General features: G+C 31.3%; 1 protein-coding gene across 1 annotated transcript in view; it reads left to right on the forward strand.

The window, feature by feature from the left end:
• The first annotated feature begins 6,955 nt into the window (after positions 1-6,955).
• Positions 6,956-13,240, forward strand: part of LOC134243088 (uncharacterized) — a 39,129-nt gene continuing 32,844 nt past the window's right edge. Inside the window, exons 1-3 of the mRNA XM_062725308.1 lie at positions 6,956-7,145; positions 8,661-8,816; positions 10,134-10,164. Coding sequence (XP_062581292.1) covers positions 7,131-7,145; positions 8,661-8,816; positions 10,134-10,164 — 202 coding nt within the window. The 5' untranslated portion in view covers positions 6,956-7,130. The remainder of the gene's footprint in view (positions 7,146-8,660; positions 8,817-10,133; positions 10,165-13,240) is intronic.

Below are 13,240 nucleotides of genomic sequence, written 5' to 3' on the forward strand. Positions count from 1 at the left end.
AGAGCAGGGACAACGACAGGGGATCATAGGAGAAAGTCAGGGAGAGACAGGAAAATGTCAGGGACTCACAGGGGGACAACAGGGGATTTTTTGGAATCTAAGGGGATATTTAATTCAGTAGTGTAACTGCAAACCAACTGTATTCTTTACTCGATCATTCTTACCGGCCAGAACTGCAAAAACAAGCAGCAAAAATCTTTCTGACAATTTATATGGCTTCCCGTTTACATTCGGTGCTATATCTCACCGAAAAATATTTGCGACTTATATATATCATATAGGAGAAATAGCAGACGTGGCACACCTCCGGCTGGTCACACTACCGGACACCAAACTAAAAAAGATGGGTGCATTTGGCGAGAGATCTTCAGGAATCATTTGTACGAAACATTTATGGTTTAAATGTCCATGATTTGGTTGGCTGAATATAACTGGTCAGATTTTACAAGCACGTCCAAAGATTTTTTTTCATTTAGTTTGAGAGACATTGTAACATTTATGTCCAGTTTATGTCAAATTTTCCTAGGGGGTACTATAACATAGTAATGTTTCACAAAAAATAAAAACCTCAATTAGTTAATGCATAGATGCATGATATATGTACATGTACATTATAGAATAGAAGATTGGAATTGATTTTGCTCGAGAACCTAACTGAACTAAAATTCATAATTCAAAATTTTAATACATCAGTACATAAAACGAAACTAATAAAATAAATGGTTGTTTGCATGGAGAAAAAAAAGTAACGCCTCATGCCAGGCTCGAACCAAAAAGTTTTCGCCTCGAGTGCACTGTACAGGTATCCCAACTCACTGAGCTATCACTGCTACACATATACGAGTGATTTTAAAAATCCAAAGAAGCACCGCATTCACACATTTTATATTTATGTGAAAAGTTCATTTTTCATGGTCTCTGGGTCTTCTCTCCGTTTTTTAAAAAAGTGTATTCGTTTTTTTGAATTAAAATACACAATAATAAAGTTTCAAAATCATTGAGAGAAGACCCAGAGATATAATTTAAAGAAAAAACGTGTTTAAGTTATACCATTTTGTACCAAATGTCTGATCTGGCCAATTTTCAAGTTATTTTTTAGCAAATCAAAGATCAATTTCGTGTAAATATTTTCCTTTCAAGTAGCACAGGAACCCGATTATTAAATAAAATGTTAAAATTTAATGTGAACTGTCGATAAAATTTTCACTTTTCAAGTACGCCCAGATTCATGCCGAATGCCAATCAAAAGCGCCATCGTTCTTTCACCACCCGACAAAACCGGTCTCCTTATATACTCGTAATAAAACAGACTCAAATGTATGGAAAACCGTTACAACAAAACAATTAAACATTATATACAAAAAACAACTTCTTCACAGGGATATTTTTGTTGTAGTACTTACTAGTAGGTAAATATCTTTCACAGATATATGGCTGTTTAATATCTACATGTAACTTTGGAGAATTTTCACAATTATATTCTCCAATCAAGGAAAAGAATGCGCTCTACTTAAGATGAAAAAATAGCAGACAAATTGCATTCAATTGTTTATATATCTTTACGGATACTAATGATTAAATGTAGTTTCAATAATCAATAATTAAAAAGCAAATAAAATTTATCATTAAGTCAAATGAATCAGGTATTTTATAATAATTATTAGACCTATACATGTATATACACATTGAATTATTGGCGGATTTTTCCTTTATTTCTCCATCATGATAAAGGGAACACAGTGGGTGAAACCGGTCGGCAGGGGATGCTCACTCCTCCATGACACCTGATCTCTCTTCCGATCACTAGGAGGTTTGTGTTAGCTTTGCTCCAAATTTTTATTTGACGCGTCAAACCTATATGTCGTCAGTTTGACACGGCATGCAGCGACCGAGAATAGAATCTGAGGCCCCCGATCATGCAAGAGAGAAAGAGAAAATACAAATTTATTGAACCATATGAAATGTAAGGTTAAACAATGTTGTTGACTGAGAGTGGAAAGAACCACTTCACAAAATTGGGAGTTAAAAATAATTTCATATCTTCCATAGCTTAATATTTTAAACTAAAATTTCAATAAGACCTTTTCCGTTTCTTAAAAAGATAAACTTTTTCTAAAAAATAAATTCTCAAAATTAGATAAGCATCTGAAAGCTGGATAAGCATCAAGAAAGCTGCAGCTGATCGATGGCTTAAAGGAATTTCCTCTATAAGCACTATTTAGTCACAATTGAGCGATTGTTTATAAGATGGCCTTTCGTCCTAAGTCGTGAAAAGTATGCCGGAGACATCAGCAATGGTTGGAAAAGTAGGCGTAGCATATTATGCATGAAACATATGGGGATGGACCGAACGGTCACACCCACTGTGTGTTTTTTGTCACGATCAGGAAATAACAGAAAAATCCGTCGTCAATTCAGTCTAACAATTACTATAAAATTAGTATGAAAAACTTCAGTAAGCATTTGACTCAATGATAAATTGTATATGCTGACATTGTATTGACCACAGACTACGACTACGAAACGACGATGGCTGATATTCTTGTGTCATCAACTTGTTTGTCAATAGGCGCGGTAGCGAAGTCTGATAACGACCACAAAATGGATTTTGGCGTCAAGATGTAGCAGCGTTCATACCTAACATATGGTGTAGCGGTATGTAAAACTGTTTTGAAGTTTGACCAACGTGCTTAAGCAATAACAAGGAGAGAAAAAAAACATGTCTAATGGTTTGTTTTGTTATTGGTTTATATTTCATCCAACACATAATTCAACCACAGTGAAATGAAATGCTCCAGACGACCATAATTATTTTGGAACGTTTACCTGCGTCGCATAAACTAAGGCATCCTGTATTTATACCCGGCACATAGAAATTTTACACTGGGTTAACAACACGCATTTTATAAGAATCTTAAGGAAAAAGGAGAGGCTGATTTTTGTAATGTTTTATATAATAAAAATCTCGAAGAGTCGTTTCCCGATCGTATCACATGCGAAAAACCCCTGACTGACGTGACATTAAATTGACGTAGCAATGTTGCCCCTGGTCGCTGGATATATGCATTTTAATAATTCCACGGGAACTTATCTAATTATACTGTGAAATAGAAAATTTGAGTAAGTGTTTCACTCTTTCCCTTTAAAATGTTGATGAATTTTCATGAATTTATCTCTGCCCTTTATGGGGTTAAAATAAATGTTTCAATAATTTTCGAACAGCCTTAAGCTTCGTACTAGGAAGTTAACTGAATTATTTATATTGAGTTTTGATTTTCGAATACTAACTATATTTTTCTGTTTGAAAATGTTTATAAACATTATGTTACATCTTTTACTTTTTTAGCACAAAAAAGCTTAATTACTAAAGCCCATTGAGCTCCTTTTCGTAGGTTAAATTATTTTTTTTTCGCGCTATAACGCAAAAGTTTCGAGAATAAACGCGTAACTTTCGCTTTAAAACGCAAAACGTTCGGACATAACGAGAATCTTTTGCGAAATAACTTTTCACAGTGTAACGTTTATATATATATATATATATATATATATATATATATATATATATATATATATATATATATATATATATATATATATATATATATATATATATATATATATATATATATATATATATATATTTTTCATGATGGATTGTTTAATTTATTAGTGGTACAATTATATATATATATATATATATATATATATATATATATATATGATAAAAAATGCTGTGAGAAAGTGTCAAGTGGAGATTTTCCGTCAATAAAATATTCAGTCTAAAGAAACTCTCGAATGTAACAACTGAAGAACATGTACAAGTAAAATTCAGTTTATCATTTGATAGGATTTTTGAAATAAAAAAAGATAAATAATCTATCCTATTCTCGAACCATTCTTGCATCATTTCTCCAGGACATCCTCTGAGGAAATGATAATTTATCAATAAATTCATAAAAGATCATGTCAGCGTTCATTTTCCTATCTGTCAGTGAAGGTCAGGGTTCCTGAAAAACATTAATATGCCAATAATTTCGCAGAATAACGCGAAAATTACGCGTTATAACGCGAAAGAACTATATGCGGTATATTGCATAATTTGCCCCCACAAAAATCAAATTTTGAAAACTTCCTGAAATGTTCTGAGTTCAATAAATTGTATGAGAAATATAAATTAACAGAAAATATTATTGTGTCAAAGCACTGTATTCACAATTTTTGTTTTTATGATGTCACAAACTAGTTCGATTTTACATCCCTTTTCAGAAAGAGGACAAAATGGACAAAATTTCAACAATTTTAGCTTCAAAATTTATAGAGCGCAAGTTTGTTCAGGAACAATATTGACATATTTCATTGATATTATCATTCTACAAATTATATCAAAATATTGATCCTGAACACACATGCGCTCGGTGACTTTTACTCAAAATATCGACGAAATATGTACATTTGTCTGTAAATCAATAAAAACTGAAATTTACGTCATGTTTGTGACGTCATTACGTACATATGTCGTCATTACCTATGAAAATATTCAGTGCTTTGAAGTCAGCATATACTCCCCGGTTTAAGAACCTTATTAAATATATCTCCTTCAAAGTTTGCTTTGGGGGGCAAATATTGGTTATTACCGAATAAATTTCTTTACGCATTTATATGCGAGATACGCGTTTATTCGAAAAATGTAAGCGTTTTAACGCAAATACTTCGCGTTATTATGCAAAATTTACACGTCATAACGCGAAAATTTTATTTTTTAAACTTCGAAAATGAGCCCATAATGGGCGTTCGTACTTGATATATCTGCCTCTATAAAAGAAAAGATATCCCATTAAATTATCCTACTTTATTGAAAAACACAAAATTACAGTCATCTTATTTTGTTGAAAGCAAATTTTCACAACCGTTCATTTAATTTCAACAGAATTTTCGCATAAATGCTAATAAAAGTTTTTAATATTGAATGGAAATCTATCAGGTTACAATACTTAAAATCATCTTTTCAATTTAAACAGTCCTAGTGTACTTATGATTCAGTGGTCCCTTTAAATTCAAATTGTACACGCTATTTAAATCCGTTTCAGATCATATCGAGCGACTTCACCGACTTTATTTAAAATGAATATTCGTAGAGATTGAAATGCTCAGGGTGTAATATGTCAAATGATACACAACTACATTCAGTGGGTTTTACGTGAATATGAATTAGTTCAGTGACTAAAAAGTTGATTTGGTATCCAAGTACTCCATATCCTTCTTCTAATTGATTGCATGATAATTGAAATAAGCAATTTAGCTTATGAATGAAAAGTTTGAAACTGCACCGAGAAACAATTAAAGCTTATCACAAAAATAGAACCTGTAAAATTTTATACAATGAAAAGTGTTTATTTTGATTGTTCATTAAAGCATTAAATTAACCTAAAAATGAATACTCAATGAAATATATTTACCCTCGCAAAATCCATGTCATTGTTTATGATGCAGTTATGCAACGTGCATTATCTACGTATCTAAACCCTTTGTTAGGAATATGAAATAAACTTTAGATTAATTAAAATGTTAACTAAATTTTAAATCCAAATCCGTTACTATACAAAAAATAAGAAAACGTATTAATGTATACACTTTTTTTACAACAAGAACATTACATGTATGTATTTTTAAAAATGTCATATACTCCCCATCTTCCCCCACCCCAAACCCCCATCCGAAAAAAGCAAGCATCAAATAGTCATCCACGAATGTACATGTATAACATGTAATTAAATCTGTAAAGATTTTCGCCTCTTACACAGGAAATGGAAGTTTATATAAATATTACGATTTGTTTATATGATTAGAATTCTTTTGTATAAGGAGAATATCTCATATCTATATTAAATTACAGTCCATGTGGCCTCCTGGAACATTAATGTACGTATGTTCGTATGTAGGACAACCAGTGAACCTCTGTTTATTTTTATAAAAAATAAATTAATCAAATGCATAAATGGATAGAAAGATTAGAATAAATTAATCGATAAACTTTTTAAAAAACAAATAAACAGAAAAAATGTATATAAATCAACTAATTCATAAAAGCAAAACAGGAATAATATTTTTTTGAAAAATTTTCTCAGCTGACAATTATGATTTTCTCCTTTTTTCATTCTTTTTCCAATATGCAAATTCCATCGATCTTCTAGATGCTTCTAACATGATATCAAGGGTTTTCCCATAGTAGGTGTGATCATTGTGGAAAATAATTATAGCTGTTGTATGCAGAAATGAGGTTCGTGGAATTGTGTACAATGACAAAGATCAATTCATTTAAAATTCTAGCCTTCGCTTCCTTGACGACAAAACACTCCTTTTATAAACTCTAAATCTCTTCGCCCCGTTTGCTGTTCATCCTCGGTGGTTTCGCTCTATGGGGTTTTCTTCAAACATATTTATTATGATGTTATGGAGATAATTATTTTTAAAGTGGGTGTTTACATCCACTTTTTAAATGAGAATTTTATTTAATTCAATTATAGGTAGCGATCATGAAATAAATAAATACCACATTAAAAATTTCCATGTTAGAAAAAGAAATCATAAGGATGGAAGCAAAAATCACTGAAATACCTTAAGATAATAAATGTTTAGAAATAAAATGAATGACATAAACAAATAGGGTCTCAATCGTTTACTGAAATTAATCTTACAGTATATTGTATCATTGAAGAGGATTATTTAAATTTGGAAAGATAGAAAAAATATTTCCCATCGCATATACACAAAAAACACTACTCCACGGGATAAACCATTTGTCATATACAACAATCTACTTATACTACACGTGCAAAAACATAATATACCTTTAATAACCTATCATATTAAAGATAGAAAGGAAACAACTCGAGGGGAAACCGCTCGGTCAGCAAACACGTAATTGTAATTAGTGTCAAATCACCCGTTACTTCTGAGAATCTTCAAAACGGAAATTCCTTAACAGTTTCGTTTTAGACAGTCAACCTTGTTGAATAAAATTCTCAAGTGCGGCAAAAATATACATGTTACTCCAGTGAGAAACCAGGGATAAATCACATTGGAATAGAACTTCAATACTTTGGATAGGAGTTTGAGATTTTACTGTCGGTATGGACAGCCTCAAAGTAAGTTTAGATTTAAAACTAGTGATTCAAAAGGCCAATGCCTCTTACTCAACGTCGGTTAACAGTAAGTTTTTCAACTGATTTTTCAAGTTGCACATAGAGTAAAAACATTTCATTGAGAGAAAGAGATAAAAACTTATGCATACCTTTAATTAACTCATTAAAAATTCAACATGTACGAGGTAGTGTATTGAGGACAGGAAACTCAAGTGTGACCAACAAAGTGCCGATTTATGGGTTATCGAGTATTGGAATGACATATAGGCTGCTCCAGCATTGTCATTGTTATGTATAATACACAAAAGGGTTACATATATTGTTTTGTACATAAAAGTGTTGACAAAAAGAAGGAGAATGTCTTCATTCTACCTGAAATAACTGGTTCAAATGAATGGGGAGCAGACTATATTCAATATGTTTATTTCTCTTTGACAAATGGTATGAAAAAGAAAATTTAAAGTCGTGTTTTTTTTTTTTTTTTTTTTTTTTTTGCCTGTGCATTTTTTCTGATGTCTTTAAAAATAAATATATTTATATGCAAGTAAATGCAACAATCGATTATCTTATTTGTTACTAAGCATGAAGAACGAGCGAGTATGAAACTTTTATCGGGTTAGGATTGGTAAGGGGGTAGATTCTACTCTTTATTTTAATTAATAATTTTACTTAAATGTAATTAAACAGTGTCCGCACTATTGATAAATAACTTTAAAATAAAGCAAAAGCCTATTGATAAAAGAAATAAAAATGTTTAAATCATTTGTTGATAAAATGTAGAGCTTAATTTTTATAAACACTGCATTCTACTGACAGCAAAGAAACACTTGGAAACGCTAAAAACTGACTTGCATATAAACAAATAAATATCTTGGACCTGCTCTAATGAAAAATATTGAGATAAGGAAAAGTATTCAAGATCACAAGTCCATAAAACAATACAAAGCAGGAGCAGAGCAAACATGGACATACAAATCATCAGGCCCAAGTGTCCTGAAACAAACTGAAACAGACTCAGACTTAATTCAAATTTTCACTTGCCTATAAATGTTAATGAATTATGGAATTTATTTCAAAATTTGCAGATAACACCACTTCTGAGAAGCAATGTTGAAAAACATTTTCATATGTGTGTGTGTGTGGGGGAGGGGGGGTGTCAGAGTGGGTGTGTGGGGGGAGGGTAACCATGTTTTTGTGTATGTAAGCAAAAACAATTTATTATATTTAAATTTTTTCTGATATCAATAAAATCTTAAAAGAGTCGATCCTCCTTGTTAATTATTAATGTATTGTTAATCTTAAAATTTTGCTATGTTCATTTGTTACCCTAAGTGCACTACATCTATTACTTTATTGCGGTTTCGTCTTGTTAATTTTTTAGGGTTAAACTGACAGTAATGTTTTTTTCTTAATTCTAGTATCCCCTTAATTTTAATCTGCTTAATGATTTGGGTTTTGTTCTTGCCGATTTTGTACTCTTAGGCTGACCTAATAAAACTATCTACTTGTTTTTTTAAGAAAACATTCCACGATGCAAAGGACAAGGCAGAAGACCTTCAGGGAAAATGCAAGGAGAAGGGAAAGGTCTTTGCAAGCGAATTACAGGAAAAAATTGTAGGCAGCCAGGTGGCAAATAAGGATGTGTCCATTAGGAAAATTATGGACAAAATGAAGGTGAGTTTTGTGATAATTTTATTCTGAAAAATAGAAAAAACAAAGTTTAATGTTCACTATATCACTTAAAAGGGAAAGTGGATCTGCGATAAAAGGTTTCTGTTGTACATCTTGACTACCCGGTCTCTTTGGATTTTACAAGCCCATTTGGCCTTTATTTTGGTACTGTCTTGCCTTTTTTTCTGCCCAGCATTTAGACGTTTGAAACTTCTTTTTACAATAGTTAAAAATTGGAACCTACTTGACTTTACTATCTTAGTCCTTGAATTTTCCTTTCATTTCAATTAGAATGAGTTGTCTTTGTGTGTCCGATCTCCTCGATCAAGAAACATCAGGGAGGGGGGTCATCATCTGGTCTCTGCTTGGTTTTTCAATTGAAACATTCTGAGTTAGCGGAGAGTCATCAGTGGCAATTACAACGTTTGAATACTTTTGTAACAGGGGTGGTTTATGGAAGAACAAATAACTGAGGGTTCTGACAAGACTGTATTTACCAGATGAAGAAATGGAAATAATGGAAATAACCCACCAATATTAACAAAATAACAAGTGTAAATATTTAAGTATAAAAGTACAATGATTGACATTATTCATTGACAAGGGAAATAATTCATTAATTAAAGTGTGTATATATTCGAGGAGTGATCAAATAGTTTGCGAAGATTTAATTATTTAAAATATAAGATATCGTTTACTTTAGATTTTAAACATATAATGAATGACATTTGTAATACATGAACATAATACATGTATACAACGAAAAATTAATAAAATATACCACACTTTCAAATATTTATTTTAATTCAATCTTTTAAAACTTAGAAACCAAAATTGCACAAGTTCTCCAGCGTATTTATTTTCTTACAAATTCAACATGAGTCCTTTCATCAAATTTCTTGTAAATTTTTTTCTTAGTCTTCAAGTACAAGAACATAAAATTTTATCGTTTTTCCCTTATTGATACCACAATTTTTACTCTTTCTTGTTTGATTGTTTATCACATAGTGCCCCTCTCGCGAATGTTTCACTTATATGGAGAAGCCACCACTTGCAGATGCGGAGTACTTTTTACATCGGCTTTTATTTATATATTTATTTTTATTTATATTTTTTTTTTAATCTTACGGCTTACAATTTGTTTCAATTTAGCCAACCTTTCTCTATCTTTAAAACTTTTAAAACGAACTTATCAGCAAGTTAAAAAGCTCCATCTCATTATATAGATGACGTGTGAAACGGCTGATTTTATTTAGTTGCTATTATATTTCCAAGTTTTACATTATTTTGACATTTATGATTGTGAACATTTACTTTCAGGATCGTCTACATAAAGAAAATCCAAGAAAAGGTAAGGATTTTTTTCTTGAGCTTGTAGTAAGGATTTTTTTCTTGAGCTTGTAGTAAAGATTTTTTTTTCTACTTTTGCAAAAAGAATCTAAACTGATTTTGTTATCTCCTATCAAAAATATGTTACATTTATTGTCAATGTTAACTTTAAAAAGACGTTAGAAATTATAAATTAAGCGTTTTTGTTTTTTTAATCAAGGTTATTAGATATGATTTGCATGTTAAATTAAAATTTCATCGATAATACAACGTACAATTTCAACATTGCATATACATCAAAGATTGACTACTATTCAATTGGTTTATGGTTGAAATATTGTTGCAAATGATATTTGCTGGGAAGTTAGAAATTTAATTTCAAGTTCTACGTGTCTCTTTGTTAAACTTTGGGATTTATTTGAGAAAATTTGTTTCTAAGGAAGCTCATTTACATCGTATAAAACAGGATAGTGTGGAACGCATTTAACCGAACATGCATACATGCGAAAATTCAAAAAAAAAATCGCCCTAAGCAGGGCGTGAATCCACGACCCTCAGGGTAGGTGGCAAACGCCTTAACCATAGGGCTATCACCGTGTATGACTCCATGTGAAAATATTAAACCCTTATTTTTAAAAAAAAATTGTTTGGACCTGTAACACTTTTTTTTTCTTCTCCGTTACCAAATTCTTGAATTCATTTATTAATCAAAAGATAAATAAATTTATTTATGGATCTTTTTAAAAGGCTTTTATATACCATTAATATTTCTAAACCGTTCAGTTCGGCATTTAAATTGATGTAATAAATGTTTCGCTCTTTTATTCGAAGATTTATGCATTGAATCATGATTGAAACTAAATTAAGGAGGCTGGGGGTCAACAAATAAATCACAAACTAGCCACCGGATTTTACTTAGTTTTTTAAATATGGTATCTTAAGCTGTCAAATATCATTTTGCAAGGAAAATTTTTAAAAATTTTAGTTTTGAAATTTGATCATTTTCTATATCTTTATATGGAGCTCTTCTTTCAAAGGGATCGAAATAATCTGAAAATGGCTGCCACCCCCAGCCTCTTTAATTATAGATAAAACACAAAAATCTATTATTGAAAAAGAAAGATAAAAAAAATACCAGATTCTACTATTTTTAAATATGCTGCGGCTATTTACGGTTTCTGTGTTTAAAATTTAGTGACAATCCTTGCATACGGTAAGAGTTACATGAGTTACCTGGTTACGTTTACAAAAACTTATCTTAGAATACCTTATTCAGTTAAATTTTTTTTTGTATCATAATGGGTATCAAAATAATTGCCTTTTTACAAGGAATCATAATTTTTTTAATTTGTTACATGCTTCCGTTAAATTTAAGTTTTGTAAAAATAATTTATCATCAAAATCTGTCAGTGTACGTTGTGTATGTATAATAGGAAGCAAAATCTGTCAGTGTACATGTACGTTGTGTATGTATACCTTCCTGTTAGTTAACCGGGGACTGGTGGACACCTAATTTAGGTCATACGCAATGTAGTTTGAACTTTATTGGGTTCTTCCCTGGAGTTGAAGAGTTCCACTAAATGAAGGACCCGTGTGCAATACTTTTAATGTCTACATATGGATTTGTACACCTCTTCTAAAATAATTTTTGATGAAAAAAAAGTTTTGAATTTATGTTTTGTAATTTTTGTGCATTTTTCTTTGAATAATGCAAAAATCTTTACAATTTGATATCTTTTCAAAACCCCTGGTAACGCATGCTGATTTTTTGTCTAAGATCATGTAATGGTATTGTGAGTTTGAATTTAGAATATCTTGAAAAATTACCAGTAGGTAAGGTACGTTGCGTATGTCCTTAAGGTCTATTGTCTGACCAGTCGATATACTGTACACTGTGGCTATTATAACTAACTCTGTTCTTAGTGACCGAGTTTATGGATGTTGACAAGAATGCTATATTGAAATGACGATCGAACAAAATTATGAATTGAAATTTTTGCGTAAATGATATTGAAATTTAACTTAACAAGTTAGTTCAAAGATTTGATATAAGATGCGTAAATTTAAAGTGTTTTTATGAGGTTTGATCAATAAGTCACCACTCAGCTCAGCATAAAGGTGGCTTAATGGTAGCTTAATGAAGTTTGGACATTAAGCGCCTATAAGTTACAGCTTAATGGTGGCTTAAAGGAATTAACTTCATTAAGCACCATTAAGTCACCATTTAGCTACCATTAAGCGATTGATTAAAAAGTGGGCTTTCGTCCTGTGATATCTGGAAGGCATTAAGATACATTCCTTGAAAAATCAATTGAAAAAAAACGATTGGAAAAAATCGCTATCTGAAGGTTAACGCTGAAACTACAATGGCAAACGGGCTCAAACTTGACTGCCTGAAACGTGTACCTAGATCATGCCTATATTAATGATAAAGTCACAAAAAATTAAGTAAATTAGAACAATATTTAAGCAAGAAATTGGCGTTCATCGAATTTAACAAAATTGAGACATACATTCCATTTTCTGGAAACTATTTTTTCGCTTAAATTGACCCCCCCCCCCCTCTATACTCATATATGAATTCAATTCCCCTTGTTTGTTCGAATGAACGCCGTCGTGAACAAATTTCAGGCCACACTCCCCTTCACGGGAAGAACCGAAATAATTCTCGTGTTCCCGAAATACACAATAACCCAGTGATGGCAATGCACTCTCAGTATTGCATTTATTCTGTCTGCTACATTGTACCCAAAACTAACTTTAAGGTATCAGATCCATATAAGCCTCAGATTCAATGGATTTGAATGCATAATAGATACATATGGGCTGAATATTCAGTGTAGTTAGAACTAATTTTCATTTTTTAGTATAAGAATGTAAGAGTGGGACATGTCCTAACTTATTACCTTTTCCTGCCCTTGAAGAGTTATCTTCCTTTGATTTTACTCAATAAAAATTAATTTCAAAAAAGTCTGTCTGGTTAAAAAAAAAATATTTTTAATTGTTTTTCTATTCCCAATGATCAAATACATCTTTCCACCACAGCATTTTTTGATATTGGAAGTATTCATTTTTTTATCTTAAAAAGCTAACTTCTT

The sequence above is a fragment of the Saccostrea cucullata genome, unplaced genomic scaffold, assembly GCF_032062105.1.
Source record: "Saccostrea cucullata isolate Sc308-1 unplaced genomic scaffold, CSIRO_AGI_Scuc_v1 ctg973, whole genome shotgun sequence".
In the NCBI taxonomy this organism is placed as follows: Eukaryota; Metazoa; Mollusca; class Bivalvia; order Ostreida; family Ostreidae; genus Saccostrea; species Saccostrea cuccullata.